A 23,050-nucleotide genomic window follows, 5' to 3' on the forward strand; every position below is an offset into this window, starting at 1 on the left:
TTATGAGGTGGGTTTTGTCAAAGGCTGAGGTGAACTCAGCCGATCCAGAGTCCGGCGAAGGTCCCACTAACCCCCACCAAATAAAACACACTATTTTAGTGTATTTACTTCGAACACACACACACACACGGCGCTACGACTAGAGTGCTAGCAACCTTATGTCCAAAGAGTGTACGGTGGTATATATATGTGCAGTGGAGTGTGTATGCTTCGTTTGTACGTTGTCGATATGTATCGGAAGGTATGTATATGCGTTGTTATGTGTGTACAGTGGTGTCTGTATGTATGTATAGTGGGATATGTGTGTACGGTGGGGTGCGTATGTACTCCAACGTGCTGTGTACTATTGTTTCGTAGTGAATTGCTACGTTACAGTTTGTTCAAATAAATTAATGCCCAATATCTCAGGTTTGGGCAGATCAGAAAAAATACGTCCGGCAGAAAGCAGCCAACAACAACAGGCAAAGAAAAGGCACAGGTGGTGGTCCTAATATTGAGTACAAATTCTCTGCCACCGAGAGTGCGATATTTGAATTGATTGGAATGAAAGAATCGGTGATAGGTGTAGCGAAGCCCTTTGGATTGGACGTGGTTGAGACAAACGAAACAGAAGAACCACTACCTCAACTAGAAGAAACACTATCTCAACGAGAAGAAACACACCGCAACGACAGGAAACAATAACTACACGAAATTAAGCATTTGAAGAAATAGAGGAGGAAATTGAAATATATGGTATTGGCGAAAGCGAGCATAGTTCAGTGATATTTTGTAAGCCTACACCTGTGCGAAAGGAGGTGCCAAAGCAAAAAGGCCATGCTTCTGGTGTGTTAGCCGAAGAGCTTAATATTCAGCGCGAAATGTGTAATATATTAAAGAACGGTATGATTGAGCAAGAGCGAAGCATGAAGAAGCTATATCGGACGCTTGACAGCTTGTATGTTGTCCAAAAACCACATTTTAAAACGATGGAACAAATAAATTCTTCTGAGCTAGAAGAAATTAAACGCCATAATGTAACTATGGAAAAGCTTAGACTCAGGGAAATCGAGGCAAAACTAGAGGAAAATCTATTGCTGCGGAAGATAGAGGAATTAAAGGAACAATCCAAATATGCAACTAAATAACAATGTTAATCTTTTAATAGTTTTGGTAGTCTTTTAAGAGTTTTGATGCAATGAAATGTGATTTTATTATAGAAGGCTGATTTTTTTTTTTGTTTCGAGAATACGCATACAGTTACTTACAGAAGTATTTATTAATTTTCAATTAATAAATTGCTTTATAAATCGAAAACTTGTATGAAAATGTCACTTTATAAAGCTCTTTAAACCTATTTTATTTTTCATGAATAAGGACATTAGTATTTACGATTACTAAGAAAATGAATTTTTTTCCGTTTTATTGGCAAATATATGTTCGTTAAAAATTATACATTTGTTGCCTTTCAATTTTTTTCTTCAGCAGCTTTAACAGAGGTTATTTTATAGAGTGCTTGCAATTCTATTTCTAATGCTTTGGGCTACATTTAAGTAGGGGGGCGTGACCACTGATATGACTTCAGCGTTCTCATTATATTGGGTGAAAATTTCTGTTCTTTCTTCGATTATGGTTAAGGACGATTTAAAATATATACATATGTTGTGTAGCGCGCAACACACATTTACAATTTTCGCTGCTTGTTTTGGAGTATAATGTAACTCCCTTGCTCCAAGAATACACCTCCATCGGTTTTTCAATACTCCGTTAGTTCGTTCTATAATATTGCGGCATTGCGAGTGAGCTTCGTTGAACTTCATTTCCGACGAATCATCTCCTGGTGATCTGTAGGGCGTCAAAAGCCATGGCTCCAATGGATAACCGGCACCGGTCTAATTTCACATTCACTACATTTACCTAGAAGCCAAAACTTTCCTGAATTCCGCAAATACTCTTGTTCGAAGTGAATTCTTAATGCACTGTTGTTCCACACAAAGGAGTCGTGAGAGGCACCAGGATGCGAGGCGTCTACATATTGAATTCGAAGCTCATGGTCGCACATCTATAGATAAGTTTAAATTAGTTAAATACGTTTTACAAATTATAATCAAAGGAACCTACAAGCATAACATTTAAACTATAGCATCCCTTTCTGTTATAATATAAATGCTGGTTGTGAGAAGGTGCAATGATACGCACATGCGTACCGTCAATACATCCCACAACGCTCGGAATGCTGTGCTTCTGAAAAAATTGTAGCGATATTTGCCGTCTTTTTTCAGCTTTACATACTTTTATCCACTTTGGACACAAATGGGTTTCGAAAACTTCCAGAACTTCTTCGAGAACTTTGCTGAAGGTTGATTGAGCCAGAGAGACGTCTACATCTTTCCCGATTCCTGTTTGGTATCCACCTTCAGCAAAGAAGCGCTAAGTTTAACAATAGCCGAAACACCAAATAGCTTTTTCCTTTCCCGCGTGTGCAATACCAGGACGTCGAGTAAATATTTGAAAGCAGCTTTATTTACTCTATAGTACTTCTCAAATCTAAAAAAATTAAAAAATTATGCAAATATTAATAAAAAAAGCTTGTTGAACTCACAAAGATTGCGGCAACTCGAGCGGATTTGTCTTATCGCGCNTTGGTATCCACCTTCAGCAAAGAAGCGCTAAGTTTAACAATAGCCGAAACACCAAATAGCTTTTTCCTTTCCCGCGTGTGCAATACCAGGACGTCGAGTAAATATTTGAAAGCAGCTTTATTTACTCTATAGTACTTCTCAAATCTAAAAAAATTAAAAAATTGTGCAAATATTAATAAAAAAAGTTTGTTGAACTCACAAAGATTGCGGCAACTCGAGCGGATTTGTCTTATCGCGCAAATGTCTCCTTAGAGCTCTTTGTGGCAGAATTGGAGGATTTTTTTCTCGAGAAAAATAAAATCCTCAAGAAGAGAGCGCGTTCAATAAACAATACTTTTATATGTAGGATACCGAGTGGGGTTTTGAGCTTTGTATCTTTATTTTATTTAACTTTAATAAATAATACACAGTGGACTTCTTAAATATAGTAAGTACTACGTGGAACGGTAGGCAGGCAGGCACTCGCGGCGACGGTCGTCAATGAACTCTGTTGTACATTCGATATTAGCAGTTAGGTCAGCTATATTTAGACAATGCCTTCGTTAGGTTCGTCAAGTTCGGTCAGTAGGGTTACCTGCCTATACTAAAGGACTAGTGTCGGTGTTGCCGTCTTACCATACTAGGACCTAATCCCACATTCGGCCCTCCTGACTCGTCATTCGGCTCGAATGATGATGCGCGCGGGGGTTCGGTTGCAGGCTCCCATTTCTTCATATAATCGGCTATCGTTGTCGTACTTCTCGGACCTTCGTGGTCCCCGACCTTCCGAACTTCGTAAATGTCATGCGTTAAAGCTTTGGTGATCTTATATGGGCCCAGGAACTTTGGTNATGCGCGCGGGGGTTCGGTTGCAGGCTCCCATTTCTTCATATAATCGGCTATCGTTGTCGTACTTCTCGGACCTTCGTGGTCCCCGACCTTCCGAACTTCGTAAATGTCATGCGTTAAAGCTTTGGTGATCTTATATGGGCCCAGGAACTTTGGTTTCAGCTTGAGTCCGGTACCATATTGTGTGCGCTTAATGACGACTAACTCATCGACTCTGTACTTTACTACATCCTTCCTGTTCTCGTTGAAGGATCGGCGATTCTCTAGCTGTATCTTGCGAATATTCTCCTGTGCTTCTTTTCGTGCCTCTTCCCGCTCGGTGTCCAACTCTCTGATGGCTGCATCTTCTATAAGCTGCTGTAATTCCGGAATAACGTTAATGCGCATTTCGACACCGGTTAGAAGTCTAAAAGGTGATATCTTCGTGCTCCGAGGCGGCGTACTGTTGAGGGTCTGTTGGACTTGCTCGAGGTGCTTGTACCGCTGACTCTCGTTCCCAGCACACAGTTTCGTTAGCATCGGAACAATTATTTTATGTATGCGCTCTACCTGCCCGTTGCCCCGAGGGACACCGGTGGCTATCAACAGGTGTTGTATCCCCTCCCGCTCGCAGTACTCTCTAAAAGCATGGGACGTAAACGCCGAGCCGCGATCCGAGATGATTCTCTTGGGATTTCCAAACGTCGCCGCTTGCCACTTCAGCTGATTGATCGCACCCTCCGCTGCTGTATTCCTCGAAGCATAGAGCCACACACTTGGAGAAGGCGTCGACCACCACAAAAATATAGCTGTACCACTTCGACGTCATTTCCATTGGCCCAAGATGGTCAATGTGATAGGTTCCCAGAGGACGGTCATCCTTGCTTATTGGCGTTAGGAATCCCTCCTTCTTTCCAGACTTGCTCTCCGCAACGATGCATTCAACACAGCTCTTCACGACTTTGGACGCTTTCTTCGACAACTGCAGGATGTAGAACGTCTTTTCAACGGCTTCCTGTGTTCTCTTCGGTAGAAGTGGCATTGGTTATGGGAGACTTTAATAATTTCGTCCTCCATTGACTCGGGCACAACGCTTAGTTCCTTAATGGGATCTTTGTGAAGCACTCCGTGTTTTACGTAGAAGTCCTCATACTCGTCTTTTTCGAGAATCTTCAAAACTGCTTTGATCCATGGGTCCATGAGCTGCGCTTGGCGTAGTCGGTGCTGCAACGAATCCTCCAGCATCAGGCAAGAAATTCGACTCAGTGCGTCTACGTGCTTCATTTTACTTCCGCTTCGGTGCTCGATTTCATACGCGAAATCCTGTAGGAATAACGCCCAACGAGAGACTCTTAGCGGAATGTCCCGTTTGCGCATCGTCATCGCGAAGGCGTTGCAGTCGGTCACGACTTTAAACTTCAGACCCAGCAAATAGACGCGCCACCTCTTAAGTGCTCCAACAACCGCCAGCACTTCCAGCTCATAGGAATGGTACTTCTCTTCGGTTTCCGTCATTTTCCGGCTCATGTATTGTATGGGATGGAACTGTTGATCATCTACATCCTTTTGCAGAAGGACCGCTCCTTAGCCATACATTGATGCGTCTGTGTGTACCTCTGTCATTGCTTTGGGGTTATACAACCGCAGTACGGGCGCCCTCACTAAAGCTGCCTTCAACTGCTGGAACGCCAAGAGCTGTTCCTCTTTTATAGTAAACTTCACGTCGTGTCGCAGGAGATCCGAAAGCGGTTTAGCGACCAATGCGTATCCCTCTACAAAGCGCCTGAAATACGAGGTAAGGCCCAAAAAATGTTGCACAGCCTTTCGATCGTGGGGGACAGGGAAGTTTTCTACAGGCCTTGTTTTAGCCTCGGACGGATTGATCGTACCATTTTGTATAGCATAACCTAAAAACTCGACTTTTGTCTTAAGAAATTGACATTTCCGCCATTTGAACCGTAGGTTATACTCTTCTGCCCTACTAATAACCGATTTCTGCTTTTGGACTCCCTCGTCGTCATCCTTAGCGGGAATGATGAGGTCGTCCATATAAGCAACAACAGTTCCGTTTTGTATCATGTCGCGGAAGATAGCAAAAACAAATCGGGGAAAACCGCTGGAGAATTAGATATGCCGAAGGGGACGTACAAAAATTCGTATTGATCGTTGCAAGTTACGAACGCGGTGTATTTTCGTGAATTAGGCTCAACTGGTACGTGGAAGAATCCATTGGGGAGATCAAGCGTAGTGAAGACACTTGCCGCGTTTAACGTTTCGATTACGTAGTCGACTAATGGCATAGGAAAGTTGTCCCTTACAATTTTGTCATTGAGCCGTCAGTAATCACAGCACGGCCGTTTGCTCCCATCCTTTTTTCCGACAAGTACGATGGGTGATGCGTACTCCGAAGTGCTCCGCTGGATGATACCTTCCTTCAGCCATATTGTCACCTGCTCTTCTACGCTGCACTTGTCCTCGTGCGACATGCGCCTTGGCCCGATATAAACCGGTATATCGTCAACCAACAGAATCTTCATCTCGACTGGCGACTTCCGCGTTTTTCTCGGCGTATAGTTCCTCACCAACTCTTCCACAACGCGCGCCTTCTCCGCGCTAAGGTGTGACAACTCTATCTCAGCCTCCTTCTCGATAACTGCTGATACGCTCATTCCGGCAAACTCGCCTAGCAAATCAAATCCCGTTTTTAAGGTTTCTGTTGCTACGTTGTAGACTGGGTCAGTCTTATTGGACTTCGGTCTAAATTCCACCCCGCCTTCGTTGACAATTAAGGTTACTTGCTTTAAAATATCGTTGCCAATCACCGCTGCATAATTCATGTCACGCGCCCGAGTTACATGAAATGTCACCTCCAACTTCATTCCGTTGATGCTGAACGTTCTAGCGAAACTTCCCAACGTAGTTAAGTTAGCCCACCATTGCCCACTCCGACCATGTGGCGTCGATCTTTGCCCAACTCAATATCGCCGTCAAGCATAAGCAAAGTGTCGTGGCGTATTAAGCAGAGGCCACACCCTGTATCAACTAAAGCAGAGAATGTCGTTTGGCCACGCGTCACGGCCGCGAAGATGCACCTACCAGTTTTGACTAGCCTACCCCATAGCTCATCCCCTAGCGTATTGGCGTTGTGACTCTCCATTTTGATTGCTGCTGGAGCACTCCTACAGTCGGCTGCCCGATGCCCTGATTTGCCGCACCTGAAGCATTTGAATGACAGCCTTTGGCCAGATGCGAAGTGTTGCCGCACTTAAAGCACCGTTTACCTCCCTCTCTGCGTGCACTAGGATTGACCGGAGCTCTGTTTCCGATGCTCGGCTGGTTCGCTTGTTGGCGACTAGATCCTACCATCTCATACACGCGAATCTGCTCCTTGAGTTCCGCTATGGACTTCGCCTGGTATAAATTAATTTTATTTTCGGTTTCCCGATCTTTATTAAGGAATATAAATATTTTCTTAGGTCTTCGTTATTGCGTTTACGGCGATTCCTTAACATACGATGCACTTCTATCGAGGATACTTTGGTCCCAAACTCGGACCTCATTGCTTGCATCAACGAATTCCAATCGGTGACAACACGCTGACTACGTACAAAAATTCTAGCCGCCCCTTTCAGTAGCTGCTTCGCGTATATAAATTTCTGGAGCTCGTTCCAGTGAACTGCGATGGCATTTTGCTGAAAATCTTCAAGCCATTCCTCACTTGCGGCGAGCCCGACCCACTAAATGACGTCAACGAGTCTTCTATATCGCGTAATGTAAAAGGAGTACGGCTGTGTAAGCTGCTAGGTATTGCCCTTGATGGAGACGAACCAGCGTTATCATATACCGAAGCCGCATCGCCGTCAGTGCCATCATCCTCGCTGTCAGCGTTCAGACCGAAATGTTCTAGGAGTCGGTCCTGTAAGGTAACTTTCCGTCCTGTAGTGGCCAGTCCTAGGCTGCAATTTAGTTTGGCATCCCCAGAGTTCCGCATTAAGGTAGCTATGGAACGGTAGAGGGAGTTCTCCTGATTGCAAATATATATACTTTTAGCCGCAGCAGGCTTATAGTTTTTAAGTTATTTGTTGTTAAAGTTTGTAAATTGAACTAACCTCTCGGCGCTATTTCACACAATAAACACTATATTTATGTACACACTTCGGCAAAATAGTTGTATTAAAACCCCGCACAATGAAATGTAAACATATTTTTTACATTTATGATGTATTTTTAGTAAATTAAGTAAGTTTTTATAATTATCACGCACTTATATATGTATACGCACATTGTGAATACAGAACTGTTGATTCAACCATGGTTTCACACTGACATTAGAAGAGTGCTGCCACATCTAAGAAATAACAATAAAAGAGAATAGTTGTACCGTATGATGCTTCTAAATATTGGGTTTACAAATTTTATATTTTATTGTTATTAAATGTTTTTTTTTTTAAATCTCAGAATACACAGCTTAACAGATAAGGAATATACCGCACCGTCGACAATCTAAAAATTTACATATGCTCTTTTGTTTAAAATTTCCGCAGTTTTACGTTGTGCTGGTAATCCCAAAATATGAAAAAAGGAATTGTTTTACACTAACATACAAGGTACATTTGTTTAAGTGATTTGGTGATCAATACAATGAATACATATATGAAATATAAAATCGCCTACTAACTAAACAATTTCAAATTAATTTTACTTAGCTTCGCTCCACTGTGCTGCTAGCCTGTATGAAATGCGTTGTTCGACCTCTGCTCCTCTTCCAACCTCCAACTGCAGCCTCCACTTCAGCCGTTCGAGAAGACACCAACCTCCTGCTTTTCCAACCACTACTTGGCTACAACATCGACCGCAACACACAATGCAGGTTCGATGCAACAACTTTCGACTGCTCCTGTTGTAGCTTTGGATACAACTTCGACTTCGTACTCTTCAATGCAACTACTTCTGCATAGTACTTCACCTCAGTCGAACTCTTCTGTTTCATACAACTTCGAATATTTCGCCGCTTTGTTTGCGCAGCTGCAGCGCTGTTCAGCTCTGTTGTCGTCTCTGCCAACGAAGTATCGGCTTTGCGTTAATGCGCCTGTGCCGGCTTATATACTTATGTGTATATATGCGGGACTTAGCTACCGTTACCGCTGCCTTGCCTCTGCCACAGATACCGTTATTGCAAATTTTCTGCGAAGTAGATTTACTTTCCGCAAAATTATGCTAATTTTCGCCTTTCAACTATTTGCACAATTATGCCACTTTTAACCGCAAAGTTTATGTTATTTCGCTAGTCTTTATTTGCGAGCTTTTCCGCTTATGTACATGTGTACATGTGTAGTTCACTTTTTCAACTAGATAAAAGTTTTTGCACGTGCGCTTGCTGGCGCTGTTCAATCCCTCTTCTTACAGCACTTTTGTAGGATACCGAGTGGGGTTTTGAGCTTTGTAACTTTATTTTATTTAACTTTAACAAATAATACACAGTGGACTTCTTAAATATAGTAAGTACTACGTGGAACGGTAGGCAGGCAGGCACTCGCGGTGACGGTCGACAATGAACTCTGTTGTACATTCGATATTAACAGTTAGGTCAGCCATATTTAGACAATGCGTTCGTTAGGTTCGTCAAGTTCGGTCAGTAGGGTTACCTGCCTATACTAAAGGACTAGTGTCGGTGTTGCCGTCTTACCATACTAGGACCTACTCCCACATATACAGCAAGAGTTCTATTTTTCTTTCACAAAAAAATTGTTATCTGGTGATATTTTGAGTGATTATCTCTGATATTTTGAGTGGTGAGTAATTCTTGTTGGATTTATAAGTTATTTTCGGTCCCTGAAAAAAAAACAACCTATTACACTTTATTTAAAATAAAACGAGTCATTTGTATTTTCTGATAAAAATATATTTATTTACTTACTGCTCTTCCACACCACCGCTGAGGTAGCAATACAAGCGCGTTACCGATTTTTTTAAGGTGTTCGGTTCCCCAGGAGGCCTATTTTCACCCATATAAAATAAATAGCATTAACTTAACAAAAAAAAAAATATATATGTGGTTAAAATATAATCAAAGGCTAATCTGTTTAGCGATTTAATGTGTACAAAAGTAATACTTTTTGAAAGCTGGAAAATTAGTTGGGGATTTTCTTTGTTAAGGTACTGATGTACATATATAAATAAGTATACAAATTAGAGATGGGCACGGGCCGGGCATTTGGCAGGGGCCCGACGGTCCCCTGCGTAAGCCCGCGGGTACGGGCTGGAATATTTGCTGTCAGCACGAACTCGTGCGGGCCTGGGCGTTCAGTAAAATTTCATAAAAGCACGAAAAGGCACGAAAAAGCCCGTTGCTAATACTAAAAATTTAGATGAGCTTTTGTGTTTATACAAAAAAAATAGTACGTATTTAAAACTCTTTTGATAAGAGAAAAGCAAAACAAAATATTTGGAAACCTATAGAAAATATATGATACTTAGTAGTTTTGTTTACATACATATCTGTACATAAAATACCTCCCACTTTTTCTACTTCCCAGAAAATATGTTATTAAAATCTTTGATGTAAAATATTGATTCGCTTAAGTAAATATACGTATGAACATAAACACAAAATTAACAAGTAAGAAAGTCTAAGTTCGGGCGGAGCCGAACATTAAATACCCGGCGCAATTATTAAATATATGTTTTCCACCTTTCCGAAAGCTACCGCTACACGATAATCCGGGGTGTATAAATTTTAAGTAAATTAGCGTCCTTAAATTTCGAAATATTGCAGTTTCAAGCATTTCTGAAATATACCGTTATATGAAAAGCGGTCGTAATTTTAGTCCGATTTCAATAATTTTCAACGTTTTGCTTTTATGTGGCAAGCACAATAACCATACCGAGTTTGGTNGCTTAATCGATTTCTCTTTTCATTCTGATCATTTATGTATACATTTGTCTATATCTATCTCGATTCGTTTTGCCTGTTACAAACAACCGTTATGTGAACAAAGTTATAATACCCTTGTGCACAAGTGCACTCGGGTATAAAAATATGTACATATGTATACATACAATAAAAGTTGGCTCTTTATTTCCGGCCGGGCCGGGCCCCTTAAAGTTCTTAACGTGCAGGCTTGTGCGTGTTTTTGAAAGCGCTCGTGCCGGGCCGGGCTCGAAAATTTAGGCCCGTGCCCATCTCTAATACAAATACATAATCAAAAATAAGAGAACGACTAAATAATACTGCTTGCAACAAAAACAAACAAAATAATATTTGTATTACAATTCAGGTATGTAATTTTACAGATACATATTTTACAAAGTATTTACAAAATATTTACATAGTATTTACAAAACCGCCCCCAGTGACAGGCTAACAAACAAAGTAAATAATAATAAAAATAAATGTGGTGGGGATATAGGGCCTGCACTAAAAAAAAAATAAACAAATATATAAATATGAATATAAAAATAGAAATATAAAAAGAAAGGTCTTACGCCTGTAGAAAAGATAAGAAATGTGCAAATCAAAAAACAAGGAAATGGGAACAAGGATTCGGACTTTGCAGACAGACACCCAGACTAATTTGAAATGTAGATGAGAAAAAAGAAAGGTCTTACGCCCATAGAAGTGTGCAAATTAAAGAACAAGGAAATGGGCACGGAAGCTAACTACATGGGTAGCTCATTTGAAGACACCCAAATCGATAAAACCCTATTTTTCAGACGGATTCGGACTTTGCAGACAGACACTTAGACTGAAAGCGAACTCTATTGGTGTGTTACACACAAAAACTTAATGTTTTTAAAATTTGGTTGGTTCGCTTTCTTATTGAAACTCTTAACCAGAAAATAAGTTCTTATTCTTATGAAAATACATTTTAAAACATCGGGGTTGCAATTTTCGCAACAATAGTATGGCTCTACGTCTATCATTTTCTCAAATAAGATTTGGGAAAACCCAATGCTATGACAATTTGAATCGAAATTATCTGTGTAGATTTTTTCGATTTTGGACATAAACTCAACAAATTCATTGGGAGGACTAACAAGATGGCTATTACTAAATTGCTGCTCCATAGTGAATAAGAAATCTTTTTCAGTAATTCCATCTTCAAATCTTGGTAATGGCATTAAGCAATTATGATGCTTGAAATATTTAAACTACATGTAGCCGCAGAAGTAAACAAAAGCGCTTCGTTGAAGAAAACTACTTTCATCAATATCGACCGAAATATCGATTTGTGCATCTTGAAATGAGCTTAAACTAGGCCTGGGTATGCCTTGAAATATTTGCCAGGAAGTATCTCTGACTAAAACATCGTCACAAGCTATAATAAGGGTGCTATTAGAAAATGATTCCTACTTATCTTCAGGCAAGATTTCACAGTTCCCTTTATCTACGCATCTAATATATCCTATACCCCAGGCTTGCCTAAAGAGATATGAGAAACACTGCGGCGTTATTCTCACATCAAAGGACTCCCCTCTACGAATATGACCAAAAAAAATTTCTATTTTGTCCTGGCATAATTTACGTGTCAATAAAAAAGTGTATTCGTTGTGACAAGAATCGCCACAAACGACGTAAACTACTAATATTTAGGACCCAACCTTTAATAAAACTATACGTATTGGTAATATCGCGACCCTAGTCGTCGTAAACTTTAATGGACTTCAAAAACTGTTCGGCTTAGTCAAGAAAAGTAAGTTGGTCTACAATACCTTGAAAGGGTTGTTTGAAATTTCCTACATCCCCAAAGTATATACTATTAAAAATATTAAATAATTTGTCAAAGAAAAGGACAAATTCGGCAGTGTTAAAAAAGGAAGGGGACCTTGAACTATTTAAAAGCCCCGAGCCATAGATAGCAAACATTGCGCTTGCCACAGAGCTACTAAAAACCTGCGATGCTAAATGCACGCTCATTTTATGAAAGGTTTTAGGTCTAATATGTGCCGAGGTAAGTTTATGGGTACAGGAAATATCATATTGAGACCCTTGTTCATGGAGATGCACAATATCCATCCAATCTACAGGGCGGCCTTGAAAAGTTACTTTATTTTTCTGGTTTTCTAAACAGTTTCTAGTACTTTTGAGGAGATGCGGAGAGTCGAAAAAATATACGATTTCCTGGCCATTACCTTCGAAGAAGGGTCGTTCTCTGGAAACTCCTACAATTTTCGAAAAACTAACGAAATTCGACCCTTGATCGGTTACCATTTGGCAGGGATAAAGTCCAATACCCTGGAGCTGACCTATGGCTTCGAAAATATATTTTTTCAAAACATCTCCTTTGCACGATTTGTGCACAAAAAATATGCTAAGGGATGCGTCCAAAATTGTTAAGACACTTGAAGCCACTCTGGAGGTACGATTTTCGTCTCCTATTCCTCTCATATTGTACATGGACTTTTAAAGACATTTCGTCGCAACAGATGGAGACATATTTCTGCGCATCTGTGAAACCACGGCTTCTCAGCTCTTGCATCCAGGGTTGCGTGGCCAACCTTGAACAAATAGTTCCAGGGTTTTTCGAGAGGGCCAGTTGAAAAGGGGCTTTAAGTACCTAAAAGCAATAGTTGACAGGAATTTTACGGCAAGGGCTAATGTTTTCAACTCCCTATCAAACCTGTACCCTTTAGGAGTTCGGGGGATATTCCTAAGGCAATTCCTCACGCATATTGCAAGATATGGAGGCAATTTACCACATAGCTCTTCGATTTGGCTGTTCTGACTATTAACAGCCAAATCCGGGTAAGCCTCCTAACTATAAACCTTTTTTTCTAAGATTGCTACCTTTTCTCGTAGCAATCCTAACTCCTCATTGTTCCTATCCAACTCTTCCCGGTATTTTCTTTTTCTAGGAGTCCCATCAGTAAGGTATTTATCCGTTTGTGTTTGCCTACTATTAGCCCAAGTTTTAAGAAGTGACCTAAAGAAGAATTTACTTCATCATGTGAAGCGGGTGGAAGGGACTCTTCTAAGGAATCTTCAACAATATTTGAGGTTGAAGCCCTTTCTGCCTCTTTGGGCGAAACAAGTACCGGTTGAAAATCTTCGACGCCTAACTCTATTACAGAGTATTGTGCGTTTCGGTCAACTAAAATATCTGCTTCTATAATACTACCTAAGTAATTTTCCCTGTCAACTGTCACTGGGGGCGAACATACTCTTAAATTAATATCCGGAACTGCCCATCTATAGAGGATCCGTCCCCCTCTCACCTTGTGGGAAAAATGCCTTTGCCATGCGAAAATAAATTTTGCTGTCGGGCCAGTCACACCCAATGGCCGTAACCATTCACGCCGCCTAGTAAAAATAAAAAATCATGCATTAGATTTAATGTATGCACATATGGTCTTCTTCAAAGTGACACAACTCAAAATTTGGCATTTTTGATATTATGTGTAAAAAATTTACACCGAGCATTTATTTACCTTTCAGCAAAAGCTTGAACAAATTTGTGTTATAATTTGATGAAAAAAACCTAAGGTAAAGTTTTCCTTGCCCATATGATTAGCATGTACTACGAAATAGTTTTTCACATTTTATGACGAAACTGTTATATTGAGTTGTGTCACCTTTGAAGATCGTGTGCGATATACATACTTATGTGGATTCATATGTACATACATATATAAGTGAGCAAAAAAGTGCAAGGTACTATGTAACTGATTATTAATCAGAGATTAAGTTAGTATATAATTAGGGTTTCTCCAAGTAAATGCATATTAGTTGTATAATCAGACTCAGATGATAACTTTATTTTAAGATTAACTTCTGTCACATGTGAACAGAATGACACCAATCGAAAAAAATCATTCATTACACCGGAAACAGTTGAACTGTCATTTCCGACCATCACCATTTTGAGGAGACCGGGGTTGCCACCCAAATCGGGGTTGCCACTCGTTCGGCGTTACATCAGATGTACTACAATTCGGCCTTAACCTGACAAAACAATCGCCCACGATTGCCGCTAGTGGGGCTCCTCGGTCTCTTCCAAATACTCATAGTTGGTACACTCATCATCATTACATGAATAATTAGTTACTTCATCGTCTGGGCTTAAAGAGTTGTTGCCTTCCTGTCTCGGATCATCGCCACCCGGGCTGAACTGCACCCAGCGTCGGAGTCTGCTCGAGTCAAGGATACTGCTGTAAGGAATCTGTGTGTTCTGGCAATTTTCTATGTCGGTCACAACGTAACGGTCGTGCCCTAATTGTTTCTGGATGACGTAAGGTCCTTTATATTTGGGAATAAGCTTCTTATTTTTACCCACTGTAGTGTCTACATTCTTGATCACGACAAACTCGCCAACCTCAAACTGTTGGGCCGGTTTGTGAGTGCGGTCGAAGTATCGTTCGTTTCTTTTCTGTGACGTCTGAATAGCTTCGTCCGCCTGCTCCCTGGTTCTTTTCAGATCTACGGTTTCACTAACATACTTTCCTTGCAGATACTCGGTTAGCTCGTCAACCACGTGTCCCCGTTGCTCCACACCGAACAATAATTTACAGGGAGTCTGTTTAGTGCTACTGTGGACCGTGTTGTTTATAGCAAATTCGACGTCGACAAGTCTCTTTTTCCAATCTGTATGGTCAATAGGATCAGTGAGTTTGGCCAACATACTCTTCAAGACCCTATTCACCCGCTCGACCTGCCCATTTGACTGCGGAGACGCTACAGCGTTCAAAACGTGTTCTATATGATGCTGCCTACAAAACTCCCTAAACTCAACAGAAGTGAAACAAGACCCTCTATCACTGATAATTCTTCGGGGCCGGCTGTAATCGGTAAAGTACTTGCGCAACGCACATACGGTCTCTTTTGTACTAGTGTTTACACCGTATAATTTAACGAACTTGGTAAATGAATCTACGACTACCAGAACATGCCGGCGCTTAGACCTCACCGTTTCTAGAGGACCAAAATGATCGATGTGTAGAGTATCCCATGGTTCGGGCTTCTTTCGAATACTATACAAACACCTTTCATTGCTTCTAGCCTGGCCTGAATAATAAATGCACTTCAAACAATTAGCTAGGAAACTCTTAACCTTTTTTCTCAACCCCGGAAACCAATAGTGTTTCTTTATCTGGTCGACACATTTATCCACCGCTAAATGACCATACGTCTCATGTACTAGTCGAATCACATTATTTTCTATCTCCCTAGGTACGTAGAGTTGTCGTCTACCATCCTCCACATGGAACACCAGTCCGTTCTCCATGTCAAATCCAGACACCTCAGCCACTTCCAACTTCTTTTTCAACTCTTTAATTTCCGGGTCTCTCATCTGAGCTATCTGAATGTTAACGTCTACTTCACTTTCTTCCACTGTGCCTACACACGTTGACCTGCTTAGTGCGTCCACATGTGCCATCTGCTCTCCTGACCGATGTTTAATCTTGAAATCAAATTCTGCCAAGGCTAGGGACCACCGAGCAATCCGTGGATTGATCTGTTTCTTACTCAGAGCCAATACCAATGAATTGCAGTCTGTCACAATGGTGAACGGGATTCCATGGACAAATACTCTAAATCGCTCCAGAGCCCTAACTATTGCCAACGTTTCCAGTTCGAAGCTATGGTAACGCGTCTCGGCATCTGTGGTGCTTCTTGAAAAATATGCTATTGGATGGAACTTATGGTCCGACTGCTTCTGCAGCAAGACGGCCCCATATCCATGCGCACTGGCGTCTGTGTGTAGCTCAGTCTCACGATTCGGGTCAAATATACTCAGAACGGGCGACTCCGCCAGTCGGTTCTTTAGAGTCTGAAAGGCGTCCTTGCACTGGGCTGTCCACTCGAATCGGACATCTTTACCCAGCAATCGACTAAGTGGTTTAGCTATTCGCGAAAAATTTGGTACGAATCTCCTAAAATAGGAAAATAACCCAAGGCACCGTTGTACTTGTTTGGCCGTCTGTGGTTCACTATATGTTTTGATGGCTTCTACCTGTCTTTTGCTGGGGCGGATTCCTTTACAACTGACCCTATAACCTAAATACTCCAACTCTTGATACGCAAATTTGCATTTATCAAAGTTCAGTTTCAATCCTGCCTCCGCAAGTAATCGTAACACTCGCCCTAACACTTCACTATGCTCCTTAATGGTGCCTGTGGCCACTAGAATGTCATCTAAGTAGACCACCACTTCCCCACGGCTAATCAACGGCTTCAGAACTTGGTTCACCAGTCTTTGGAAGACAGCCGGGGCGTTAGTCAACCCAAATGGCACAAAGTTGTACTCATATTGCCCCATCGGTGTCACAAAAGCTGTCAACGGTATTGAGTCTACATGCATCGGAATCTGATGGTACCCATTTCGTAAGTCCAACGTACTAAAATAACTTTTCCCTGCCAGGTACGTTAGACAGTCTTCAATTAAGGGTAACGGGAACCGATCTTTAATAGTTATTTTATTTAGCTCTCTATAGTCTACACACATCCGTAACTTCCCATCCCTTTTCCTAACTAGCACTATCGGCGACGCATACGGGGACTCACTGGGTCTTATAATCCCTTGCAACAATAAACTGTCAATTATTTCTTGCACTTCCTTTTTCTCTTTAAATGACAGTCTCCGTGGAACGCTATACACAGGAGTGTCACTTTTCACCGAAATCTTCATAAAGTAACTTTTCAACATTTTACCTTCCACTACTTCTGTATATTGTTTAAGAATTACCCTTTCTACTGCGTCAGCATCTGCTCTTGTCAACTGATCACTTATATCGTATGGTCTCAATGGAACGTTCCTCCCGCCCTCACTGTCTAACTCCTCCTCTGTCACCTCGTCGGTCTCAACCAACGCCAGCTTTTCCCCACTTTCATCAAGCAGATTTCCCTCGCTGGGTGCAGCTCTTACAAAATTTGTATCCGATTCCTTTGAAATTTTAAACAAGTTAAGTGCACTGAAAATGTCATTAACATATTTATTCGTTGCTATTTTATTGCGCAAATCAAGTAATTCATTTTTGTCATACTTTACATTAATCATTTTAAATAAATTAATGCCCATTCGGCTCAAAATGTCTCGTCCGAATAACCAAGGTACTATTGCTTGGTCATCGGGTAAAATTAAAAACTTATGTTTAACTTCACTTCCCCGAAATAAAACTTTACACGTAATCGTTCCGTACGTAAATAATCGTTTATTTCCAACGCCTCTGTATATAGTTGATTGTTGTTTATTAATAAAGCCAGAAGGCACACAGGACTTCCGCACAAAGCTAACCGGACTGCCGGTATCAAAGAGAACATAACAATAGGTTGGTTCAGTGCACTTATCCTGTAAATAAAAGGCAACACTCACCCAATTTTTTGCAGTAAGTTGCTCCACTACTCTACGTACTAGACGATCTTCCAGATTTTCGTCTGTTGCTTCTACTGCTGTCACGGCCGCCGCTACTCCTCTGGTCTTCTTTTTCGGGCAATCGAATCGAGTGTGCCCTACTTCGTTGCACACAAAGCAAGCATTTGGATGGCGTCTGGGTGCCGTACAGGCGCTTTGGAAATGCCCGTACGCGAAGCAATTAAAACAGCGGACATTTTCTTGTTTAATTGCACCGCCCTGGGTGCTACCAGCTGCTGCTCCTTCCTTTTGTTTTCCGCCAGTGGCTGTATTAGCGAACTGAGTTCTGATTCGCTTCTTTTTCTCATATCGTTCCATGAGTACCTTCAATTCGGCTAAAGTGGTGGCACTGTAAAGCATCGATACCTGCGATGACTTGTCCTGGAGACCATCGATTATTATATCGATTAATTCCAGTTCTGGAATGTTGGAGCGACTAGCGATAAGCTGCATCTCGATAATGTATTGTCGGGGCGTTTCGTTTGACTTCATCGTGCGTGCTTTCAATTGCGCAAACACATCCTGCATAGAAAATGCCCTTTCGAACTCCTGCAATAATGCCGCTTTAAGCTCCCCATACGATCGCACCGTTATGATGGATGCAAAACGCTTCGCTTGCCCAGTCATCAAGTGGCGGGCTGCCACTAGCTTGTCGCGTTCAGCATAATTGTACGCTTCGAAGACGTTCTCTAGGTCACCGGTCCACTTGCGTACGTCTTGTAGCTCCGAGCCATCGAACTTGACGACCATAGCATCCAGAATGGCCAGGTCTAAACGTTTCTCATTGACGCCCAGCTCCTGTTGCAATATTTGCAGCTCTCGCCTTTTCCGGGCAATGGCTAGCTGTCGGTTTAGTAACTCTTCTTCTTCCTCAGCTTCAGATAACCGCTGACGGACCGTAGACGGCGACGAGCGCTCCGACCCCACTGGAGGCGGTTGCTCCAGAAGCTGGCAGCGCATAGTTGTTGGTGCCTGTATCGCATCCCCTTGTTGTTGGACGTCTGGCTGCTGAAAAATTTGCGGGCGCTGCTGTGGTACTGCTGGCTGCTGTGGTTCATCTGGCTGCTGTGGTGCATCTGCCTGCTGTAAAGCATCAGGGCGTTGCTGCTGAGGTAGGCTGCCGCGTTGTGCCCTTTCGTAGAGCGCACGGAGTTGCACCAAAGTGGCTTCATTATCAAAAGCCACTCCCGCATCTGCAAGTGCAGCCATAATCTGGTTTCGCGTCATTCTAGCTGTCATTGTCGGCTTTTCCGCGAATATAATAAGTATTGTCGATTTCGCTGGTCACGTGGAGTATAAACCTCACACCTGAATTTATAATCAGACTCAGATGATAACTTTATTTTAAGATTAACTTCTGTCACATGTGAACAGAATCACACCAATCGAAAAAAATCATTCATTACACCGGAAACAGTTGAACTGTCATTTTCGACCATCACCATTTTGAGGAGACCGGGGTTGCCACCCAAATCGGGGTTGCCACTCGTTCGGCGTTACATCAGATGTACTACAGTTGAAATCTTAATTTTTCTCTAAAAGCAAATGAGAATGTAACATGGGAAAGCAAAAAACGTAGTTTAAAAAGTTAGTGGGATGTAAAAACTAAAAAGGAAGTCAACAAAAAAAAGCGGGATGATTCAAAATAAAATTTGATTGGTTAATTGATCTGTGTTCGTATGGAAAAGTAGCTTATTTAGAAAGGCTGGCTTTAGTATAATGCGGCATTGCCTTTACTGTTTAAACGAGAAGGAATTTTTTGATGAGACTTAATAAGAATATTGACTTGCTAGTATCGGACTGTTTCTTGCACGTTTATTTGCCAAACTTTGTTCAACGGCTCAGCGCCAGTGAGTCATTCGCAATCATATGCTGCGAATGCCGATTCATACTGAAGCCAGCCTTTCGACATAAGCTACTTTTCCATATGAACACAGATATGTATATGTATATACATATATTGGTTAAAAGTTAATGCGATGTAGAAATAAGAAAGGAAATCAACAAGAAAAGCGGGATTATTAAAATAAAATTTGGATATGTATTGAAAAAATTTTAACGATACCCATTCCGGTCCGTTAGGCCAAAACGACATTTCTGTAAAAAAAAAGCAGATCTAATTTGCATCATAGAATTAAAAAATTTTACACCCTCTTGAAATTTACGAGCAAACAGTTTTGAAGAAAGTGCAATTAGCATTAAGGCTGTGTGCGAGTTGACCTAAATTTTAGTACCTAAACTAATATTCCACTGGAAATTTCCAGCACTGCTACAATTTAGGAAAACAGCTGCTAAAACCGTGCGAGTTCGTTTGACAACCTAAATTGTTTGTTTTGGAATTTGAATTTGTTTGCTTTTAATAAATATATCTATAAAATGAATAATTTTGTGGTAGCTTTGGGACTATTTAACAATATAATAAATTTGCAACAGAAAAGGAGAATGCTCCATCCATCGAATTACACATATACTTATCTGAATGCAAAAATCAAATAAATTTATACTAACAGCTTTCTGAATATTTCCTTTTTTGTGGCATAGCAATGATAAAAATTATTTAAAACATCAAAAAATCGTTGTTCACTTAATCGCTCGCTCAAATATATTTGACTGTTCAATTTAGGTTGAAAAGTATGCTCGCAGAAAATCTAAATTGTTCCAATTCACTGCGTTACCGACACTTTCCAGTGATTTAGGATTTTTCTCTATTTAGGTAGCAATTTAGACGTACTCGCACACAGCCTTAAGCCTACATATATCCGTCTCGATTTCTTTTGGCTGTTTCCAACAACCGCTATGTGAACAAAGCTGTGACTCTGTTGGACAAGTCCGTTTGATTATAAAAAAATTTTAACACTTATTGCCCCACGACTTCAATTTCCTACTAGGTAAGTTAAGGATGCACCATTGAAGATTCCTCCAGTGTCGACTTCGATATAGTATACCACTTGCATTTGCATTTTTGAATACAAAATCTTAATGCAATTTAGAAGGACGGCTCCCAACACTAATATTATAACTTAAGTAAAAGAGTAACTAACAGATTGGCTGACTTCCAAAACGTCTATTGCTTTGCGTACGTACAAAGTATAATGTCCCATAACGCCGAACTACAAAATGTTAACAATGTATACTTTTTCAAAACGCATTCGAAAAGTTATCGAAACGCATCGCTAGAGCAATCAGCGCATCAGAAACAAAGTTGATGCTTCGTTTATTTTGGTTACCATTGGTGTTTTAAAAATGGAAAATTCAGAAAAATTGTTCATTGCTAAATTGAATATTTATAATATGCAATACATAAGGTTGCGATGTGTCGCAACTCTGCATTTTGAATACCGCAGTAAAACAGTTTCCAAACCATGTATTGATACGTTTTCGAAGTCAGCCATTTCTGATTCCGGGTGCACTATTTCGAAGTTCCCCCAGACATAATTGCACAAAAAAATTGTATTAACAAAAAAAAAAAACACACATACACTTATTTCAAAACTAATATTGTACACTCACCGGTCGATCTCTCCCTCTGGTGGGAAGGGATACAGAGGTACCCCTAATCCGCATCCAACGATACAAGCCTGGCTGACCATTTTCCTGTTATAAAAAATAGCACACAAGCAATTAGAATATGCAATGAAACTTGGGATATTTATTAAATGCTTACCTCGTTGATGCTGTTTTAGTTGAAAAATCTAAAAAGATATCAAAATTAGTAAATGCTCTATAAAATGATTAAAAATAAATTCGCAAGATGTCCGCAGCTCAGGTTGATTGAAGAAATCCGTTTAAATTTTTCAAATTACATCTCCTTGCATATTGGCAGGGTTGCATACTAATGGTAGTTCTGTAAAAATTTAAGATATGTTAGTTCATTCAATATTTATATCTGTGCCAATAAAGAATGACAAATATATCCGAAAAGCAAAGTTTGGAGTAAAACGCATTTTTATGACCCCCATAAAATTGCGATTCATTTTAAATACAAAATTCTAAATTTTTTCGAACAGTTTTCATTGAGGTCATTTTTTCATATAGCTTTTGTATTTTTAGCAACAAATATTACACATTTTGTCTAAAACTTGTTTGTAAAATAATATTATTGGCGCGTACATTGTCAAAAAGGGGAGAAGAGATGATTTATGTTTATTTAATTCTTAAAGCACCTAATTATTAGGGGTCTTTATCTAAAGTGATAAAGGGATAAATTTGTTTAAATTTTTGCAATTTATCCGCATCCTTCCATGAACGCACCTTGGTAAATATTCGCATAAAACTGTTGATTATTTAACTTAGTATATGGCTAGTTACGTTTCATTCTTACCTCGTCCATTGTCAACCCTATGGGGGTTGAATTTTGCTTAAATTTATACATTTATCCACCAAAGTCATTTGATAAAGTGATAAACTTTGGTTAAATAGATTTCCATACAAAGTTTGATAGTTCAGTTATCAAAATGATAAATTCATAACCTTATCAAGTTTATCAAGAGTTTATCACTTTTGATGAAGACCCCTATTATTTATTCAATAACAGAACAAAGGAAATAAACAACAAGAAAATAATATTTGTTCACAATTATGAGCACTGATCTGGCATTTTGTTCAAGTACGTGTAGGAATGAAATACAATAATCAATTTTCTTCTGAACGACACCAACTGGTACATACGATAAGCTGACTTGAGATGACACTGGATTATTGAATACCATCATAACTCTCAGATAATATTTATCACAGCGCACGGCAGTGCGCGCGAGTGACGAAAGCAGCCACAGTAGCATGCTGAAATAATAAGTATACTTACATTTTGTCTCAAAATAAATAAAAAAATTTACGCAATTTAATAAAAACCATAGTTTAAAATTATTTTTATTGATATTTCTTGTTCCTTCGAAACTCGATAAAATTTAATTTTTCTTTATTTGGAATAAAATTATAANGGCGCGTACATTGTCAAAAAGGGGAGAAGAGATGATTTATGTTTATTTAATTCTTAAAGCACCTAATTATTAGGGGTCTTTATCTAAAGTGATAAAGGGATAAATTTGTTTAAATTTTTGCAATTTATCCGCATCCTTCCATGAACGCACCTTGGTAAATATTCGCATAAAACTGTTGATTATTTAACTTAGTATATGGCTAGTTACGTTTCATTCTTACCTCGTCCATTGTCAACCCTATGGGGGTTGAATTTTGCTTAAATTTATACATTTATCCACCAAAGTCATTTGATAAAGTGATAAACTTTGGTTAAATAGATTTCCATACAAAGTT

The 23,050-nt window shown here is 40.2% G+C and overlaps 2 protein-coding genes across 2 annotated transcripts; both read right to left on the reverse strand.

Moving 5' to 3' along the window:
• Positions 1-13,228: 13,228 nt before the first annotated feature.
• On the reverse strand, positions 13,229-21,401 carry LOC108368803 (uncharacterized). The gene is made up of 3 exons (XM_017623720.1): positions 21,287-21,401; positions 19,842-19,873; positions 13,229-13,728 (listed from the first exon to the last, which is right to left on the reverse strand). Exons 1-3 carry the CDS (start codon positions 21,338-21,340, stop codon positions 13,233-13,235), a joined length of 582 nt encoding a protein of 193 aa, XP_017479209.1. The 5' UTR covers positions 21,341-21,401; the 3' UTR covers positions 13,229-13,232.
• On the reverse strand, positions 17,612-19,409 carry LOC108368800 (uncharacterized). Its single transcript, XM_017623719.1, has 2 exons — positions 17,738-19,409; positions 17,612-17,663 (listed from the first exon to the last, which is right to left on the reverse strand). The coding sequence occupies exons 1-2, from the start codon at positions 19,013-19,015 to the stop codon at positions 17,655-17,657; spliced, it is 1,287 nt and encodes a 428-aa protein (XP_017479208.1). The 5' UTR covers positions 19,016-19,409; the 3' UTR covers positions 17,612-17,654.
• Positions 21,402-23,050: the final 1,649 nt, after the last annotated feature.

This window comes from Rhagoletis zephyria, unplaced genomic scaffold, assembly GCF_001687245.7.
Source record: "Rhagoletis zephyria isolate East Lansing unplaced genomic scaffold, Rhagoletis_zephyria_1.1 Rzeph_scaffold_03323, whole genome shotgun sequence".
In the NCBI taxonomy this organism is placed as follows: domain Eukaryota; kingdom Metazoa; phylum Arthropoda; class Insecta; order Diptera; family Tephritidae; genus Rhagoletis; species Rhagoletis zephyria.

What these genes read in the sequence shown, in the direction of transcription:
- LOC108368800 (XM_017623719.1), bottom strand. Translation starts at nt 19,015, where the DNA reads ATGACAGCTAGAATGACGCGAAACCAGATTATGGCTGCACTTGCAGAT.
- LOC108368803 (XM_017623720.1), bottom strand. Translation starts at nt 21,340, where the DNA reads ATGCGGATTAGGGGTACCTCTGTATCCCTTCCCACCAGAGGGAGAGAT. An exon ending in CCAGAGGGAGAGATCGACCG is followed by an intron (nt 19,874 to 21,286) that starts GTGAGTGTACAA and finishes TTTTTTTTACAG; the next exon opens with AAATGTCGTTTTGGCCTAAC. An exon ending in GGCCTAACGGACCGGAATGG is followed by an intron (nt 13,729 to 19,841) that starts GTATCGTTAAAA and finishes TATTTTTACTAG; the next exon opens with GCGGCGTGAATGGTTACGGC.